Source organism: Ahaetulla prasina, chromosome 2 (assembly GCF_028640845.1).
Source record: "Ahaetulla prasina isolate Xishuangbanna chromosome 2, ASM2864084v1, whole genome shotgun sequence".
NCBI lineage: Eukaryota > Metazoa > Chordata > Lepidosauria > Squamata > Colubridae > Ahaetulla > Ahaetulla prasina.
Window position 1 is genome coordinate 193,625,234 of NC_080540.1, and position 21,520 is coordinate 193,646,753.

At 40.0% G+C, this 21,520-nt stretch overlaps 1 protein-coding gene across 1 annotated transcript; it reads right to left on the minus strand.

Moving 5' to 3' along the window:
* Nucleotides 1-269: 269 nt before the first annotated feature.
* Nucleotides 270-9,057, minus strand: PTMS (parathymosin). Its single transcript, XM_058171185.1, has 5 exons — nucleotides 8,628-9,057; nucleotides 4,737-4,805; nucleotides 2,435-2,519; nucleotides 2,270-2,337; nucleotides 270-1,257 (listed from the first exon to the last, which is right to left on the minus strand). The coding sequence occupies exons 1-5, from the start codon at nucleotides 8,673-8,675 to the stop codon at nucleotides 1,207-1,209; spliced, it is 321 nt and encodes a 106-aa protein (XP_058027168.1). The 5' UTR covers nucleotides 8,676-9,057; the 3' UTR covers nucleotides 270-1,206.
* Nucleotides 9,058-21,520: the final 12,463 nt, after the last annotated feature.

Sequence of the window (21,520 nt, forward strand, 5' to 3'; positions counted from 1 at the left end):
CCACTGCTGACTGGTTTTTCCCACGTATGGGAATAATTAAAGGGTGTTTCCATCTTAATCTATCATCAAACTATGGCCTCTCTTTTATCCCTAACTTTTTAAAATGTAACTACAAACGGGTGCCAACTAGAAATATAATGTATTTTTAAGATAGTAAGGTTTGTTAGTTTAAGAAAAATAAATTATTGTGTACTAGATCTGACTTGAATTGAATACAGATGATTATGCCATCTGCATGGCAAATTTTCCAAAGCAAAAATTATCTGAAATCTTTTTGAAAGGTTTTTTTATTTACAGTGCTAAACAATATATATATTTATATATCTCATCCTCATAATGTCTGTGCCATAGAAAATACTGCAGATGGATCTGCTTTAATTTACAAAGAAAAACAACCAAAGAACCTGACAGGAACAAGGGAGAAATCAAACTTTGGTCCCCTAATTAAAAAATAACAAACACCCAAAATGGGAAAAAAAACCACACTGAATCACACATTACTTTACACATTAAAAACAAGCTTTGCCTCCAGGAAGAAAAAAGTTCACCAGATTCAGCTTGCTGCCTGTCATTTAAATTTGTACAAAATGCATTAATTAAAAACTGTAAATATTTTTTTTAAGTAAAACACATTTCACTGTATTATCATCATCACCACCATCACTACATTTTGACTTTTTCCTGCAATAGAAAGGGAACAGGCACAGCCCAGGAACACATCGTGGCAAATTTCCCTGGCCCTGGACTTCCTGTGTGCCAAATGTGATTTAACCCTTTCAGCACCATAGAAACTCCACAAGGTTGTGGAAGGGGCCAAGAGGAACGGGCGGGCAGGGGTGAAGTGCTGGATGGGAGCAGGGAGGAGTTTGCAAGGAGGTGTTGAAAGCTGAGGAGGCGTGAGGATCTCAGGCAGCAATTGTGAGGGTGTTCTGGGAAGAGATCGGAGGAAGCAATGTTTCTAAAGACTGGAGCTATCTGAATGGAGGGTGAAGGATAATGAAACTGTAGAGAGCACTGTAATATGGAAACAGATCTTGGAGCTGGAGAAGAGCTTCCTTCAGCTTCCTCTTGACAGAAAGCACATTGAACTCCTCTTCTTCCTCATCTGCAGCTACAGCACTACAGAGGCTGTCTGCACAGACAGAGGAATGAAGATGTGCGGATAGTTGGACAGCGGAGAAGAGGATGTAGATGGAGCCAAGAGGATCAAGCTGAAGAGCCATTTTCTGTCTTCTTTCTTTTCGGGTCAACTTCATCCTTCAACAGAAAAAGGTGGATGTATTTGGTAAGAAACACTTTGGCATTAATACAGGTGCTTCTAACTCAGTTGATTGGTGAGTGGAAAATCAAAGAACTGATGCATCGGTTGCACCAGCCAGCAATTTGGAAAGTGAATCCCAGAGGTTTCTGTAAAATAATCACTGCTGTGGATCCACAAGACATATAATGATATATATCTTCTTTATTTGTGCCTATGTTAAATTTCTTGCTTGACATTAATAACTCTTGGGTTCCAGATGCCACCTCCAATTTTAAGCTATGATCTAATGTTTAAAAAATACCCACAATCTTGAAAGATATTGATATTTTTATCAATGAGGTTCCACTATATGTTAACTTTTTAAAATAATGATATTATCAGTTTCATCTTGATACCCAAGAGTGCAGTCAGTCTGATCCATTTGTGTTACTTTTTGTTTACTGACTACCATACAGCAAGTCTGTGGGACGAGCAAGATTGGAGAATGAAGAACGATCAAGGTTCACTACCACCAATCTCAATGGAGGGACCTGCCACCAAAATCTTGCCTCATGTTAGAAATTGTCTGACTCCATTCTATATTCTACTTTTATAAAGGGTCTTTGGGAATTAAGATTTCCACAGAATCCTATGAACAGGTTTCATAAATTGTTATGAAAATGATGTAAAGAAGGGCAACTTCTTATTAGCTATCAGTTGATGCCTAGGCCCAGTTTCAGATGCAAACCTTGCCACGATCCCTAGAAATTCTGAATGTAGACTCACTTAGTCCAAAACTTCTCAACATACTTATATACACAATCATCGTATCTGTTGCCTTTATACAAAGGAAATTGTAAACTGTTCAGAGTCACTTACATAGTGCGAGGGGCAGTGTCTAAATTTGATAAATAAATTGCTGTAGTGTTGAATCAGTCCCTGGGTACTTAGGTGCTATATTGTTGCTCACTTTCCCTGTATATTCCTACTAAGGCATTCCTGAACACATTAAACAGAGTTCCTACTCACCTCTTCCTGCTTCTTTTCTGCAGATCGTTTTACTGCATGTGTATCTGGTTCCCGTTCATTCTCATCATCTTGGAATTAGAATAAAGAGTAAGTCAATGCTAATTAATCCACCCATGGAATTCACTTACCAAAAATTTATGAACTATGTGGCTGACTTGCTTTTACCTTCATCGTCTTCATCCTCATCATCCACATCCTCAGGATTTGCATCTTCATCATCTTCTTCTTCCTCAGCCCCATTTTCATCATCCTGCATAAAAGAAAGTCACATGGTAAGTGTCACCTGCCAAACAGGTGTTCAGTCCATTATCCTCATAAAGCTAATCCCAGCAGACTTTGGCTGTATTTATATTTGTTTATTTCAGCTCCTATCCCCAAGACAGGTTGAAACTATAGCCACCATTTTTCTGTTACACATATAGCTCACTCTTCTTTTGAGAAGTTGAGAGTTCTAGCAACTCTCAGCATCAAAACTGTTTATGTTCATCAGCAGGACTGTGCTATGAACTTAATTCTTTTTTCGTCTTCTTATACCAACAGCTGTTTTGCTTTTCAAAGCACAGCTATCATTCTAAATCCATTTCTACAGTGGTTGGCAAGCCTCTATGGGGATAGAGTAAGAATCAGAGTGGATGCATGCACATTCCACGCACTATATTGGGCATTTCAATGACAGATTCACTGCTAAAAGCCTAGACATATTTCTTTGAAATGTGTTGACATTGTCACTTGAAAGATTTTCAGCCGCATGTCAAATCCTAATTATGACTTTCAAATGCTGGGTTAGTTCTTCATTGACCTGTCATTGTTTTTCCTAGCAAATACTTTGTGACTAACATCTTTGAGTATCTTTGATACCTGCTTTACTTATAATTATGGAACAACTCCACAGTAACTTTATTACTGTGCACTCCACTTCATCTTTGTTTTTAAAGGTTACTCTGATAAAAAAGAATTATGCAAAAGGCTGAATTGGGCTGAATTTGGGACACTACTGTGAACTATGCAGAAGGATGGAAAAAAGAATCATATGGAACAGTGTAAGATATACAGGTAAATATGTGATAAGCCCTAGTTAGAAACAGAATGCTGTACTATGTAAATGTGGTCTTTTGCAGCAATATATTTTTAATGGATTATGTGAAAGTCCTCCTTGTACTTCTTTCTCCTTTTCCCTTAGGGACTTCTTCATTTTCATCTAATTTTGGATACAGCACAAGTTATCTTGTCACCAAGACTTTTGGATTATTCAGATCAAGGGATAGAGCTTTTGTATCTATCATTTTTCTCCAAACTCTACTCCAGCCTTTGCACTTCTCTGCACAGAGAAAAAAATTTCCCTGAAAGGTGGATGTATTTTATAGTAGCAACTTTAATTGCTTAATTTCCACCAAATACTACACCAAATCTAGAAAGTTTCTAGGAAGGCAATCAACCCATGCCCACTCTGAGAATAAAATGTTAAATTATGTCTTCTTAGCCTAATACCTACACAACTCTGCTCATTTGCCAGTTCTCTTCAAAGCAAGCTCCAAGATGTAGAAGGGGTTTTGGTAGCCAACAGTAATCTCACTTGCCCTCTGTGCTTCTGCCATCTTTATGGAGTCCCTCCACGGCTCCCAAAGTCAGATACAGATACAAAAGAACTGACCTAATGACAGCCTAGCTAAGCCAAAAGAAGCCACATATTTTGCAATGTCTGCCAACTGTGCAGCTGTTAACCACAAAGTACTTACCAGAGAAAATAAAGAATGACAGATCTATGAAAAACTTACCTAGCATTTGAAAAACATCTAGGCTGCCCCTTTCTCTACCTGCTATTTGTTATGAAGAGAGGGAAAGGGAATGGTTCCTGCTCCTCTTTCCTAATTTTTCTCACAGCTGGAATTCTAGGAACAAACCTTGGGAAGCCTCACTGGCCCTTTGATTTTTTATTGCCTTCTCAAGACTCTCCTTTACCTCAGGTCTTCAGTTCTTCAATGCCTGAAGTCTGAGCCAATGGGAACTACTCTGCAATGTTTGTCCGTTCATTCTTTGGTTTGGTCCACTATCCAGGGTCTTCTATTGATGATAGATTCTATTCCACCTCTTCCTGGGGTCTCATGGAGAGTTCATTGATGAAAAGAGGCATTGGAAACTGTACCACCATGCTGTTTTCAGAGGCATGCTTTTATTTTACAACTCCAAAACTCAATCAGTTGGCAGCAAAGAAAGGTGATGGCTGGCTTTGCCCCTCCCCTTTAGGCCAAAAAACTTTTTCAACTCATAGAATATGTTTATTGTTTTATCATTTCAAGCACCATAGGCTTGGCTCGATATTGATCATTAGAAGCAATGCAGGTGGTCCATCAAAGAAGTGAGATATGGGCAGACCCCATGCATTTCCTCACCTTGCCGTCTTTTTTCTGCCTCATTTTTGCCATGCCCCCTCACCTCTGTCTCTTGCATGAAATACAGGCCCAATTACCTCTATGATCTCTTTCTTGTCTTTGCGAGCAGACTTCTCCTCATGCTTTTCCTTCTTCTCTTTCAGCTCCTGAAAGAAGGGATTAAACTACGTTAATGTCACATTCAGCATGGCTGGTATGATAAGAAATGTTACAAAATAGTGAGGCAGCTGAAGGAGTGACTCAGCAATTGTTTTTTAAAGATCATTTAATGAAATGCAAAAACAGCCAGGATTAAACATTATATGACAGAACATTGGAGAGATGCTTTGTACTTTTTACAAAAATCACAGTATGTCACTGAAATCACACATGCCTGTAATTTTCACACCTGTAACAAATAAGGAAACCCAGATAAGACAAGACACATTGAAATCCAACTGAGGGTTTGTCAATATTCAGTACTTGTTGCATAATTTACCTGTAGCCTGAGACATACACTCCAAATTGCACCTTTCACTAAACATGTGGCAGAATTCAGCAATCCATCAGCATTCTTTTAATTGGACTGTGTGGAAATAACTTGCAAAAGGGTTGTGCTCTATCCATTTCCTATGCTGCTGTCTTTAATGATGCATAAAATCTGAAACCTGTTGTAACAACATCTCATGAAATAAGTGCAACCCTTCTGATTGCTTCTTAAGTTGTAGTACATTAGAAGTAACATTAAATCTCCAATATGTTCAGCAATATACACCAAATATTACTTCTATCTAAATAGGAACTCCTAAATGTTTGCAAGAATATCAATAAAGAAAGTGGCTTCTTGTATCTTTATTATCCTTGTGATGCAGCTTTGCAGATGGGAATCCAAAACCTCTCTGTGCTACACGGTGCTACTTTAGCAAACATGTAACTCAACTGTATTCTAGTAACTGTCTCTGCAACTATCAACCAAGAACATGTTTACATGATTAAAAAAGCTTATTGAGATGGCAGAAACAATGAGAACCACCTTAGTCTAATGGTTAAGGCATCAGCTACAAACCAGGGGATTGTGAGTTCTAGTCCTGCCTTAGCATGAAATGATGATTTTGGCCCAGTCTTTCTCTCTTTCTCTCAGCCCAACCCACCTCACAGGTTTGTTGTTGTTCTTGGGGAAAGTAGGAGGAGGGTGGAGTATTAGGTAAGTTTGCCATCTTGAGTTATCTATACCAATAAAAGCAGGATAAAGGTGCTTAGCAGGATAAGAGAGAAGACCCCTCCCCCAAGCCATCTGTCCCATTGGGTTTTTTTTAGTCTCTATTTCATTCTTATTAGTTTTAACTGTTATTTATCTTGCCATCATTTTTTGTAAACCTCTCAGAGTCATTCCATCAGTGGGCAGAATATAAATTTAAGACACAAAGACACAAAGACACAAAGACACAGACACACACACAGAGGGAGGGAGGAAGGGAGAGGGAGGGAGGGAGGAAGAGAGACAGAGACAGAGACAGATGGAAGGCAGGAAAAATGTCCCATGAATATTCTACAATTTGTTTTTGTTTTTATATTGAGAATTTATAGAAATCTGTCTTTAAAAAAAAAAAACAACAACAGACTTCTTCATCACTTCCTCCAAAGGCCAGCTAAACAATAAATCACATTCTCTTTAATGCAACTACAACTAAAATTATAGTATAGGCAAATGTCAGTGTAGGGAGGGGGATGACAAAATGGTACAAGGTATCCTATAGATGAGAAAGGTTCCAAGCTGTCATTTTCCACTAGAGGGCATTGTGTTATTTTTGAAGACATAATATTTCTGATGCCTGCCAGCCACAGGGGAGCCTACTCTGGCCTAGTTACATGCTAATCTCACCTGAATTGATCGTTTGGGTAACAGACCCGTAGCATCCAAATCTGCAGCTCTCCCTCCAAACAGCTTTATTCAATATATCCAGTCCTCAAATGAAACTTCCACGTTATCTTCTTCTTCCAAAAACCCAGGGGCCTTCATAATGGACCCAGTTCTGGATTTCCTCTGTAAACCTTTTCACTGTACCCACTATCCTGCTATTTAGAGTAGCTTTCTGAATTCCCACAAGGATAGTCTGTGTCCGAAGTTATAGTGCACAATGGCCTTAAAACTTAAAGGCCCTCAGTGCAGGATGAAAGACTAGACATGAAGAACAGAATAGACATCATCCAGTTATAAAATAGCAAATAACTATTCAGATAAATTCATCTCTGAAGGAAGCTGTTAAATTGGGTACAACAAACAACACAGAAGATCACTAAGCAGTCTCCCTTCTGAAACTGTTGCACAGAATTAAGCATATAGTTCTGGGCTACAAAAACACTGCCTTACCCTATATGGAAAATTATTCAGCCAAGTTCCAGTTCTCTTTGATTTTCATGACAGCAAAGCCAAAGCAGAAGCGAGGCTGAGTCCTCTGCAATGTTTAACCTTTATCCCCATGTCCCTGGCTGCTCTTAGGATTGTTTCAATTAATTATTTCTTTTCCTTCTCAACTGGTTAAAAAAAACATTGTGCAAGCTTCAGCTCTGGAACACGAGCTGTTTGCCGTTTGTCTGCATTTTCCGTTTATCTCCCCGTTTTCCAACAGGAAAAGTATCCTGTGCCATTGTTTGCCCTTCTCTGTAAACGCACAAGGGAAGTGTATAGCACCGTCTCATTGGATTCCACAGTTTACTTCCAAACAAACACACTGGGAAATTTGCATCTCAAAAGCCTCTGTGTTTCATTCCATATGGAAGTGGTTAGTGACAAGACTCCCGTGCCTAATATTGTGACTAACGTTTGACTATTTTTACTTCTCTTTTCACCTCCTCTTCAATTAATTTCAAACGGGTCTTATTCATAAACTAGTTGATGGAATGTAAATTGAAAGGTAGGGGGGGGAAAAAACCCTGCCGTCTGATAATATGTATCTCACTCCCACTCCCCAAAGACGTATGCGATTTTTCTGAGGGATGTTTTGTCTTATCCTTTGGGGACCATACCCCACAAGAACACAATAAGGCCGGTAACCCATTTTCTGCTCCGTTGAACGCCAGTAACACCCGCTGCTTCCGGAACAGATGTAGAGAGTAACGGTCGAACCGCTGAAGCCGCCAATACCTAAAATCTGATGCCTCCGGAGACCAGAGACTAAGCTGGCGATGGGAAGGACGCATATGCTGGCAACCTGGCAGGCAAGCGCGAGCCCGCGCGCACCCCCGCCCTTTAATTGCCTTCCATTTTTTTCTTGGCTTTGTGTTGCGCTCCTCCGCCTTACGGCTTTCTTCCTAATACAAGCGAAGCGGTTTAGCCTCCTCTGCCCTCCAAAGCACCCCGGTGGGAGGATCGGCCTCCTCCTTTCCAAGCTGCGCACCTTTCGAGCGCTGAGCCCAGGAGAGCGCGCGGGCTTTTGAAGACTGAAGCCCCCCTCACCATTGTTGCCTGCCGGGGCTTTTCAAAAGAAGAACGATTTATCTCGGCGGAATCGTGGCGTCCGCCTTTACCGCCGCCAGTTTCCAAAGGCAAAGGACCTTTGGCAAAAATAAATAAATAAGGAGCCAAGGGCGCTTGGGGTTAATGGCACCGAGAGGAGGGCGCTCCCGGCGGGGGAGGGGGGGAGGTTGAAAGGACCGAAGCCCACACACCGCCTCAGCGCGCCAGGAGCTTTTCTCGACCCCAGTCTCCAGCTAGGAGCTGTTCATTTCCAAGGAAACAAAAAAGGAAGCGCGCACGGGGCGCAAGGAGGATGAGGGAGGGAGAAGGGAGCGGGCAAGGAGAATCAGACCCGGGAGGAGGCTGGCGGCGGGAAAGGAGGCAAGGCGAGCGCTTCTTTCTTCCCCTCCTCCGCAGCTGCCTTTCCGAAAGAGTCTTGGCACGCCGCGATCATTTCGGAATGGACCGAGCTTGGAAGACCAGGGGCTCCCAGGTCCCGCGCGTAGCCACCGGTTCGATCTGAGCGTCTCACCTTGGCTCCGAGCTCCACCGGAGCCTCGTCGGCGGACTTCTCTGACATCCTGGCAGCAGCGAGAATAAGGCGAGGCAGACGAGATGCAGCTTCGAAGCAGGGACCTGCCAGCTGCCGCCGCTCTGCTCCCAAGCGCCAGGAACAAAATCCTTCTCTCCCGCGACAAGGCAGTGCCAGAAAAAGGGCTCGGTGACGAGAGAGCGGGGAGGGAGGGGCCTGCGGGGAGGGAGGGGAGAGATTAGAGGCAGAGGGGAAAGAAGCGAGTGGCAAGCGGGAAAGAACGGCTCGCGAAGCGGCAGCGCTGCGTTTTGCAAACCCAACGAAGATAGCTTTGCAAATAATTATCTATCGGACGGGTTAAAGGCGATTATGCAGTCCAGGGCTGCACCGAAAGCCATGAACCTGAGCTCGTGCCCTTGGGGACTCTGCCGTGTATGCTTTGTCCTCTGTTCCTTTGTTTGCCCTTTCTTTCGCCCGCACCGCCTACAGACGATCGCACACGCCCTTTTGTACTACGCCGCGTTCTTTATTCCAGATTAATTAAACGCCTATTTTTTGCTTTCCACCCAACGATCACGAATAATCGCAGTTCTCTTTTTTTTTTCATTCTGTCTGCCATTCTTGATTGTAACAAAGCATGCGGCAGGATTGTGTCCCGGCAAGAACGCCGGGTTCCTATTGCAGTGGCAACGTTTCCAGATATTGCCACTTTACAGCTGTGCGCTATATAATGTCACTCGGCAGCTCTCTGTATATGCTCAGAGAGGACTGGTGTTGCCAAGGATTGATTCTGGCAGTATCAAAACATACATTCACCTTTGCCAAAGCACCTGTTGTTAAGTAACCTTGTACCTGTGCTTGGAGCGCTGTGAAGGGTTCATGAGACAGTCCACATGCATGGATTCTTCTGCCATACTTGTTACTTGTCACACTGGATTAAAAATTTAAGTGCCAATCCTGCCTAATCATTTGTATGCAACCAGAGAATATAATCACTTTAAACTGATTTAAACCAAAGAACAATCAACTATAAAAATCACATGACATTATAAATAGTATCATAGTCTAAGTTATCATCTCTAGACTAGACAATTGTCTTCAGTGTTTCTGGGGACAAAGAAGCAAAATTCCTACTCTTCTATTTGTCCATCAACAAACCTTAACCAGTCCATAATATCTAAGAAGGGTGGCTTTATTAAGTATGCAAAAGCCATATCATTTGTTAATTGTAATTTCCAAATATCAGCTTGGACAAATTAGAAAACAGCAGCCAAATCATAAATAGGTCTACTTCACTATTTCTCAAGCTTGGCAGCTTGAAGATGTGCGGACCAACTCCCAAAGCTGACTGGGGAATTCTGGGAGCTGAAATCCACTGCCAAGCTTGAGAAACATTGGTGTACTTGACAGCCATATTCCAAATGTGAAACATTCTTGTCCCTGAATCCTGTTTTAGTGCTGTCAACTGCAAGTTCTTTTGATCTTTTTCCTTAGTTTTAAATAATGCTTTGCTGTACAACTGTCCTATAAAACAGTGGAAAATATAGCAACTAAATAACTAATAGGTTGGTATGGAATGAACTTGACTGAGAATGTTTGTCCCAGTTCAATGAAGTATCTTTGCAGAGTGCACACATCCCAAATAGGTGAAAATATTTCTTGAAAATGAAAAAGTTTGAGGTCGTAGAGAATATACGGAAATTTGTGGAGATCTGAAATAATCTTTTTCTCTCCATCCACTCTTTGTATTCTAGATGATATATTGACTGAAAAACATGAAAGTTAGTATTCCGTCACATATCCTTTCCCCAAGCCTTTTAGGCTTATCTTTGGGACTGTGCCTTGATAATCTGGAGCACGTACTTTTGGCAAAACATAATCAAATTCAGTCCCAGTTAACCAGCACGTGGCTTTGTTTTTAATTTACAAGGCAGTTTTTAAATTGTCTTCAAAGACAACTTTAAATGTAATTTATTATAATACAGTAGTTTATAATCTGGAAGCTATTAGGTACAGATAAGTGGAGGCAGGCTATTTCTATCTCAAAATGAACATGTAAATGGCAAAGTGCCAAGTTTAGTTAATGGTGCTGAGCATCACTAGGTCTTCTCTACATTTATTGTGGCTTATCTAGTCCTTTGTATCTCTGCCAAGCGATCAGGCAGCATTCTCTCGTTTCAAAATGCCTGAGGCCTTTTCCAAGAGCTAACAAAACGGAAACTTCATCACAGAAATATACTAGGGGTTCTTCAGTTTAATGAGTTCAAATTTCGCAACTGTCTGAATTCAAATTCTTGTTTGTCTGTAGCATATCCCTTTAAGCAGAGAAAGATAAAGCAAGATTCACCTTGCCATAACGTTTCCTGTTCTGGAGTCTTGCAATCCTAAGCACTTTTCTGGAAGTATATTCCTTTGGTCAAAGTAAGTTTCATAGCATGTGTAGGATTGCTTATCTAAGATTGCATTTCATCTGTTTTTACTTACAGTGTATATGTAGCATACATCCATATAGTACACAAACTTATACAAACATAAATATCTAAAGAAGTGGTATCTGCATACAATTTAGTTGTTTTCCATTTGTGTCAGTGAAAATTTTACAATTTGGCAGTCCCCCCACCTCCCAAAATTAATTAAAATTAAAGAAATGCTATCAACCCTAAAAACTGCTGTTTCACTGATAAAATAATTAAAATGGGATGAATCATGAGAACAGAGGAAAAGCATAATATGGATGCTAACATCCTAGAATTCCCAGGCCATAACCCGATCCTGACATTTTCTAGCAGACCTCACTTCAGCAGAAATAATAATTTTCCGTTATCTTCCGTAGCAAAACATATTAAAATCTATCTGCCATCCAGTTAATAACTGCCCTGCATATACAGCTCAGGATATGATGTAATTCAATACTCAATCATGGCACTGCCACAACATTACATGAATGAGGTCATACTCCTGGCATGCAAGTGAAACTGTACCAACTTGGTATTTGGAAGCTGTTCTGGTATGGATAGGGGGGAATAGGCTCCAGCTCAATCCTGCAAGACTGAGTAGGTATTTGTTTTCTCCCCTCCTCCAGTGGATCAGGGATGTTTTTACCACCAAGACTTGGATGGCATTGCACTTCCTCATTTGGGGATGCACAATTTGGGGCCCTCTTGTACAGCACTCAGGTTACTGCTCAAGGTGCAGATGGCAGCTGTGGCAAAAAAAAAAAAAAAGACCTTTGCAGAGATTCATCTTGTATGCCAGTTATGCTTTCTCAACCAGGAAGCCTTTCCGATAGGCACTCATGGCCTGGTTACCTTACAATAGGACAATTGCAATGTGCTCTATACAGCCTACCGTCAAAGACTATATGGAAGATACAGCTGGTGCAAAATGCAGTGGCACAAGCAGCAATGCACTTCTCACTATGTCCATGTATCATTGCTGCTATGTGAGTAGCATTGGTTACCAGTGGGGTTCCAGGTACAATTCATGATGCTGGTTGTTACTGATAAAAGTCATTTATGGCATAGGGCCTGGTTATCAGAGGGACCACGTATTTCCAATTGTTTCTACCCATCCAGGTACATGTGGGTGTCCTCCAGATCCCTTATACTAAGGAAGTGTGCTTTCTGTTACTGCCATCTTTTGGAATGGTATCCCCAGAGATAAGATGCCACCCAGTCTCCTGGGGTGCATCAACTTCCTCTCAATAAAAATGCACCCACGTCCAACTTTTCCATCCCCTTCACTGAATTCACTATTTAAAAAAATAAAACCTGTCTCTGCTCCCAGGGCTGGGGGTCAATGTCTTTGTAGGTCCCCTGTTGTGTTTTTATTGTGTATTCTTGCTTCTGGTTTCGCCTCTCATTTTATGTTAACTGTGTATTTGATTTTGTAAGCTGCCTAGAATCTTACTGCAGTGGGCAGTAATAAATTTAATAAGATAACTAAATATAAACACAACTTAAATACAAGGTATATGAAATGGCTCATTTTGTAATACTCTAAAAGGAGATATGAAGAAATGGCATTTTGTACAGCACACATGGAAACTTGATGTTTATTGTTTTTCTTATTTAGTATCCTAGTGCTTCTCCTTAAAAGAGATATTTTACTCTGAAACTTGAAATATAACAGCAATCACTACTCCAATACTCTAAGTACCTTCACACAGGAAAGCAAGAAAAATAAAACAAAACTACCAAGTATGATTATTTTACATTACGTTTTATATCATGTTAATACTGGTGGTTCTTGGGAGTTCTTTTAACATTCCCCAATACACCAAGCAGTAGGAAGCTGTATCCTTTACACAGTATATTCTGTCTCCAACATAGGAAAGCACATTATCATTACTAATCAAAAACTAATGAACATTACTGCTTTGCAAACCTAAATTGAAGATTTGTGCAGAATCAGCTAAGTATAAAATGCAGAAGAGTTCCAGTTGTATCTAAATATTCAGATTGCACCATTTCTCCCTCACAATTAGTGCCCATATCCATCTAAAGCTAAATAGTATTGATTCCTCAAACTATTGCTTTTTATCCTCACCTTTTATTCTACCTAAACAAGTTGATCTTTAGTAGCTACAAAATTCCATTTTCACTCTACTTTGCGCTCCATTTTGTCTTGCAGCCAAAAAAGAAAAAAAAAGTGGAATCTTCTTGGCTCTTTTCCATGTAACTTCTGCTGTGCATCTGTACTCAGAGACAGGTGAAAGTGTTTTTTCCCCTAAAAAAAAGCAGTTGCAAATAGCATAACAGGACTTGAACCTGTCATTTACACTGTAGCCTAAATTGGTAGCAACATTGTTGTTGCTTGTTGTGCCACTGGAGGTCAGGGGGTCACAAGGTAGGTGCTCTGTATTGTACAGTAATGGAGAAGTAAGGGTATCTTTTTTGGCTCCTGTGGTTTTGCTGGTACTTCTTTATAGGAGCAGGATATGGGTATGATGGCTGACACAATTCTGAATATGTAGGTTTTACTGCAGTTTCTCCTGGAATAGTAAAAATATGACTACCATTTTCCAAAAGATGTAATATCCCTTCCCCATTTGAGACATGACATACATTTCAATAGTATAAGGCTAGTGCTAACCTATTTTCTCCTCCTTCAATCCCAACATCATTGGCATACAGAACTGCTATTGGGAAAATAAACCAAAGTAGTGCCAACTAAGCCACAGGCCTAAAGGAGATGAAACAGGCCCCAGGGCCACCAGCTATCTAGCCTGCAAAAACATTTTTGTCAATAAAAAATCAGAACTAGTATGTTTTGAAATAAATATCATTTTATATTCTCCCTCGAAGGAGGTTTTCAAGCTAAATTACACAGTACAATAAAAAGAGGAATAGTTATAAATGTACAAAAAGTAAATAGGTGATATGATTATAAGAAAAAAGAACAGTATGAAAGATTAAGGAGCCTGTTCAAGTGACAAAAGAAGTACCACATAAACCCCTTTGATGAGAGATTTTAAAAATCCAGTGCCCTGCTGAAAAATAAAAGGCTTATCTCAGTTAAAGTAGAATCCCACAGAATTAGAAATCTGTTCAGCTTTTTAGTTTATATGCTGCTTTATAGCTATAATTAGCTATATTCAATTCATAATCAACATAAGTGTACGTTATACAGGGGGAAAAAGGAGTTCCAAAACCTAAGATATAAAGTAGTCTTAAAGTGACTACCTTTAAGCAAAAGTTTTTCATCTAAATTTTGCAGCATCCTTCCAACCACATCTGCAATTAATGTTTTCAGACTCAGCAATAGGATTTTAGTGATGTCTTTTTAAAGAGATGTAGTGGTATCTGCCACATTACCTTAATATATCTTCATTGTATGCATATCCTTGTTTCTCAAGTTCCCTTTTTTAAGAAAAAAGGTCAGCATCTCCATCCCCCCAATTTAGTGCTCCTTAGTTACGACAAACTTTCTGAATTTGCAGCCTAGATCAAGGCATGGATAACTTGGATCAGAATATAGTTGATCCATCACTTGGAAAGTTTGCTTAGGGTACTTGGTGCCATGAAAGGCATTTGTATCTCCAGGAATTAACTCGATCTAGAAGCACACTAAAGTGAAGAGAACATAACCTCATTCCAAAAAATCAAGACACCAACCTGCATATAGAAGCCACCAAACAAACTCTTGTTTTTTCTAAACTCCATTTGTTTACTGAACTCAGGCACCAGTTCAGGGATTTCCACCATTTCAGGAATGACATGATTATTCTAGTCATTAATGAGGAACCTAGCTTAGTCAAGCAGTTTCAGACAGTTTTTTGCAACTGAACAGCATTTATTATAACTTTCCATTACTCTATAAGGAGTGTACCTTAATACATGGTTACACTGATACCTCACACACGACTGAATTCAAGATCTCTAAAACAAGGCATAAATCCAGATTGAGATTTAGATTAAGAGTTGGAATGCACCTTGTAGGTCATCTAGTCCAACGCGCCCCCCCCCCCAAGCAGGAGACTCTACACCATTTCTGACAAATGGCAGTCCAATCTCTTCCTGAAAGCCTCCAGTGATGAAACTTCCACAACTTCCAAAGGCAACCTGTTCCATTAGTTGATAGCTGTGTCAGAAAATTTCTTATTGAATATCTCCTTGGTCTCTCCTTAGGTTGAGCCTCAATCAGTTTCCATCCATTTCTTGTCCTTATTCCTTGTCTGGCCTTCAGGTGCCTTGGAAATAGCTTGACCTCTTCATCTCTGTGGCAGCCTCTCAAAATATTGCAACACTGCTATCGTGTCTCCCATTCCTTCTCTGCACTTTTTCTAGTCTCAACATCTTTTCAGTGTGCTGACCAAAACTGGATGCAATATTCTAGGTTTAATCTTACTAAAGTGATATTAGTGCCTCACTTGATCTTGACTGCATTCCTGTTAATGCAGTTTAGGATTGCATTTGGCTTTTTGGCTGCCACTGCACACTGCTGGCTCATATTTATCTGGTTGTCCACTAAGACTCAAAGATCCCTCTCACAGTTACTGCTATTAAATCTGGTTTCACTTTTGTGTATCTGTGTAGTTTTGGTTTTTGTGTACTTTTGGTTTTTCTTGCCTAAGTGTAAGACTACTTTTCTCTACATTGAATTTTATTTTGTTAAATAGGGACCAGTGTTAAAGTCTGTCAAGATCCATTTGGATCATTAGTCTATCATCTAGGGTGTTGGCTATTCCTGCCAGCTTAGTATCATCTGCAAATTTGTTAAGTTCCCCTTCTATTCCCTCATCTAAGTAGTTTATGAAGATATTGAAGAGTACTGGCCCTAAAACAGAATCTTGTGGTACCCTACTGCTTACTTCCCTCCATGAAGACATAGACCCATTAAGGACTACTCACTAGGTAGTTTGTCAGCCAGTTACGAATCCATCTGGTGGTGATGCTATCTATCCCATTTTTTTTCTAGCTTACAAAAAAGTAGATTGTCGAATACCTTGCTGAGGTCTAGGTATATTATGTCCACAGTATTTCGCTGGTCTACTAATTTAATCACTATGTTGAAGAATGAAATAAGATTGGTTTGGCATAATCTGTTTTAACAAACCCATGCTGAATGCTAGTTGTTACTCGTTTCTAGATGTTGGCAGATGTTTTTTAATTATCCTTTCCAATATTTTCCTGGGTATTGATGTTAGGCTGATCGGTGTAGTTTCCTGGGTCTTTTCTTCCCCCCTTTTTTAAGATGGGAACCACATCAGCTCTTTTCTACTCCTCTGGTAGTTCCCCAGTGTTCCAGTATTTTTGAAATATATGGTGCAGTGGTCCTGAGATGACATCTGCCAGCTCCTTTAGAACTCTAAAGGAGATCAGACAGGTGTTCTCTTTTTTTTTTGTTGTTGTTGCTTATTTTAACTTTTAACTTTTATTTCTAGTCTGTCTTTTGCAGGGCTGTTTTTTTTTTTGGTAGGTTGGGCTACTTTCTTTTTGTGTGAAGACCAATGCAAAGAATGAGTTAAGCAGCTTTGGTTTTTCTCTGTTGCCTGTTACTTCCTTGCCATCTTGACTTTTTAGTGGACCAACTGTTTCCTTGATTTTTTTTCTTGTTTTTTATATGTTGGAAGAAACTTTTTAAAAATTATCTTTGAATTTTGTTGCAAGTCTTTGTTCTTTCTTACATTAAGTGCCACAAATCAAACCTTTATTGTCAATGCACAACATGCGTACAATGAAATTGAATAAACTTCAATGGTTCAGCAGCTAGGTGTTACAGTACACTATACCTTTGTAGGAACTCTTGCTATCCTTAGGCCTCCAAAAATTAAATTCATTCAGTAATAGACAAGATTAAATGTTGGGATTACTTGAAGTTACAATAAATATGATTAATACAGACTTAAAGGAGCATATTTCAATGAACTAGTGAATGGCACTGTGGAAATACTATAGAGGGAGGGGAGTGCTACGGTTTTACATACTTGCTCCAGTAGAATGCATATAGTCTTTCTTGTATTCATTCTTTCACTTGAATTTTCCACCATTTACATTCCAGCTAACTATTCACTTGTTTTACCATGGTTAATTCTCATGAAAATTTACTTTGGTCATTTAACAATCCTTTAAATTAAGCCTTTGTCTTTTCATCACAATGATTGACACTACAAGATCTCCAAGGATTCAATTGGTGGGCTTATTCTGGAATTTTTGAAATACGTTGGTGGTGGTCTTACAATATAGTTTCCTGGAATAGTTTATTTCTTATCACGATGCCCTAAGAAACAATAAGAAAGCACTAATTTATCAAAAAGTCACCCTCTAGCTTTTGGGAAAGATGAGGGTACTTGAAATAAGGCACTGGGCTTCAGCACCGTCCATTTTTAATTGCTAACTTTGTATATTGGGCCCACAACCATTCTTCAAAATAAAGATTGTACAGGAGGATACTGCTTTGCTTTGCAGCAAGCTAGGCTCCCCCTTTTAACACTAAGTTATTTTAAAATCTTAGAAGACAGGGCAAGTAATTTGTCACTGAATGAGAAAAGTCTCTGCAGGCACAATGGCACCTTCAGACATCTTATGAAGCCCTAGCCAAACCACAAACTCCTCAGGGACTCACAGCATTCCCTCCAATTCCATTTCCTTCTGCAGTTAAAAATGTTCTTAATAAGCAAGTCCTGCAGAAAAGAAATAGTTGACAGTCTAAATCTCATCACGATTTTGGGAAAGGGGGGGGGAGGTTCTCCACAACAGCATTCAGACCTTGAATCGACCCAGATTGTCCATGCTCAAAATGATCTTGAACTGTGATGTCACACATTGAGATACCGTAAGGAAAAAAAATCTTATTTATCGCGAACGTTTAAAAGAATCAGATCAGCGTTTGCTTAGCGTTATTTTTTCCCATCCTCACTTCGTTTGCTAGAGTGTTCTGGAAAACTTGATAGCCTTGCATACTTCGTGGTCCCCGTAAGTTGCATGAAAGAAAATAACAATATGCATCTTGGGACGTTTTTATGGTTGTCGAACGAACAAAGAAGGCATCGTCGAAATCTCAAGTGCTTGTTTGAGAGGTAAACCAGTTATACACCCAGCGAACAACATGGCGCCACGAGCTGCGTAGAAAAGGTTACAAGCCCGAGAACACAAAGCCTCCATCTTGCGCCTTCTCATCCTTGTAATTTTCCACTCCAGCTGCCTGTCACTCTCTCTCTCGCTCTCTCCGCGCTGCAACGCGCCTCCCTCCACGTTCCGCCCGCTCTCAACGAATTCCCGGCCTCACAGAACCTTCTTCCCAGGGTCCTCCTCTAGCCAAGAAGGCGGAGCTTACTCACTTGGGCGCGCGAGAGTACTGAGTTGGGGGGGAGGGGAAGGGAACACTTTTTCCCGCGCTCTTAACGGGAATCCACGTGGTGTTAGAAGGACGCGCCGCGTTTCATTCCCCTTATAAGGAGAAAGCAGGGACGACATATGATTGGGTTATTTAAATGAGCAGGAGGCTTAGTAACAGGCTTTTTATTGGCCGTTGGGAAAGGAGCTTTACTGTGGAAGAAATGGAGGGAATGGGAATGAGGCCATGGGGGAGGGGAGGGAAAGGAATATTGGGCGACGGTTTCCGTGGTAACCGGGAAGTGGGTTTCCCCTCTCGAAAACGATGGGGTGAGGTATTTCAGGACGGATGTTTAGGGTGGGGAAATTGTTTCAGAATATCTGTTTAAAGCTAGCTGGCCCACGTGTCCACACAATAGGAAAAATAAAGCTTCAAAAAGCATAACAACTAGATGTATTATTTCGTGTATATACAAGATTTATTCTCTTTATTAAACAGCATTTAAAAATACAGTAAGCTGACCCATCAAATTCTGTGCAGGTTAACCCTGTTAAAACCTCTTTATCCTTTGCTAGGTGAAAGTGTCCTATATGTTATTTTTCATGATTTAAACAAAAAAAAATGTGGCAAACATTTGCTCCTATTTAGGCTAGGAAGCTGAACAAGGAAATCCAAATCTCTGGAAAAAAGCAGTGGCAAATCGTGTATGCATTGCACTAGGCATCCATATTCATTCCAAGGAAACTTCATTCTGAAATAGAAGTAGCTTAGCAAGAGTTCCTAGCCCTATACAAAGAGTTTCTGGGATTGTTTGTAAATGTTGACTCCATGTAAATCAGAAGATTTAAGATACTGTAGCACTTCCTTCAAACTAGCAATTTGCGTTGGATACCTCAAAATTATATCAAAGGGCTGGGCAATCAGACCACAAATGGCCTTGAAGGCACAATTTGCCCATCCTTACCACAATCCAGGGTTTACACATCTATGTTAAGCCTGAACAAACAAGCCACATTATGACTTAATGTATGTGAATCCAGTTTTCTATAGTTGGTGAATTGAATTGCAAGAGGTAGGTAACGTGTAGCCATCCAAGCTATTTCTGCATGAAGTTGCCTCCTTGGTATAATTCTTGGTTTATAAGCCACAGTTTGCCCAGCCTTACTACAACCAACGGCTTATTAATCAGTTTATTGAATGTCTCAGTGACTGGGCTCTCACAAAAATTAAGCCAACACATCAGGCCTAGTTCACAGAGTAGCTGAACCATGTTAACGATGTACTTTATTTATTTATTCCATTTCTATAGCCACAGATCTCAAACATGTAACAGTAACAGAATAACAAGAGTTAGAAGGGATCTTAGAGGTCTTCTACACTCCTGGCAGTAAAAAGTATGTCATCTGAATCCAAACCGTGACTAGGTCATGGCAATTAAGTGCTTTCACCAAGCTTGTATCCCTGGTTTGCTTTATGCAAAGCCCAATTCATATCCAAACCATATAATAATAATAATTAATAATATTAATAATTGCATCTGCCTGTAGCAAAGAACTGGTGGGATCATAAGCCTGAAAAAGTGATTGAAAATGAGCATGCAAAACTACTGTGGGATTTCTGAATACAATCTGATAAAGTTTTGGAACACAATACCCCGGATATCACGATTGTGGAAAAGAAAAAAGTGTAGATAGTTGACATTGCTATACCTGGTGGCAGCAGAATCGATGAGAAACAACTTGAAAAAGTCACCAGATATCAAGATTTGAGAATCGAATTGCAGAGACTCTGGTGGTTCCAGTGGTACTCGGCACACTGGGAGCTGTGCTAGGCAAGCACTTAAAAGCAATTGGCGCTGACAAGATCACCATTGGGCAACTGCAGAAGGCCACGTTACTGGGATCTGCTCGCATAATTCGCCGATACCTCAAGCAGTCCTAAACGCTTAGGAAGTGTTCGACAAGTGATCTGTGATACAAAATCCAGCATAGTTATCTCATTTGCTGTGTATACTGTCATTTTGTGTAAATAAAATAATAATAATAATTATAACAACAACAACAACAACAACACCTGCATGGATACTGGCTAAACACCTGACCAGCCTCCATCATCGCATGGCCACTCAATTTGATCAAATGCTTCAAAATGCAACAAGCGAAGAATGGTTAACAACTGGTCAAACATACTTGATAATAAAAGATCCAGAAAAGGGCACAGAGCCAAGCAACTATCGCCCAATTACTTGTCTGCCAACAACATTCAAACTTTTTACAAGAATACTGGCAAATTCAATATTCAATCATCTGATGGAAAACAGTTTGTATCTAGTAGAACAAAAAGAAAATTATAAAAAAATCAAGAGGAACAAAAGATCATCTGCTCATTGACAAAATGGTACTAAAAATGCAAAACAAAAAACAGATTTAAATATGGCATGGATTGATTACAAGAAAGCATTTGACTCATTACCTCACAGCTGGATTAATACCTGTCTGGAAAACTTTGGAATCAGCAAAAATATTTGTACATTTTTGAAAGCAAATATGCAAAAATGGAAAACAGTTCTAACAGCAAATGGGGAGAACATTGGTGAAGTCAACATCAGACAAGGAATCTTCCAGGGGGACTCACTTTCACCACTACATCACCACATTAATTTCATTGACAATAATCCTATGAAACACAAAACTGGGATACCAAATCTCAAGCCAACATTGCAAGATAAACCATCTACTATACGTGGATGACTTAAAAATGTATGCGAAAAGCCCCACTGAACTTAAATCAATACTAAACACAGTTCAACAGTGACATCAAAATGAACTTTGGACTTGAAAAATGTGCTATATTATCCATGCAGCAAGGACAAATGGAAAAAATAGAAGGAATAGAGCTGGGAAATGGAAACATAGTAAAAGCATTAGCAAAGGATGATGGTTACAAATACCTAGGCATATTGGAAGCAGATAACATCTTAAATGGAAAAGTCAAAGAGTCAACGCAAAAGGAATACATCAGGAGGGTCCGCAAAATATTAAAATCAAAGCTGAATGCTGGAAACATAATTAAAGGCATTAATACATGGCCAGCTCCAGTGATACGCTACTCAGCTG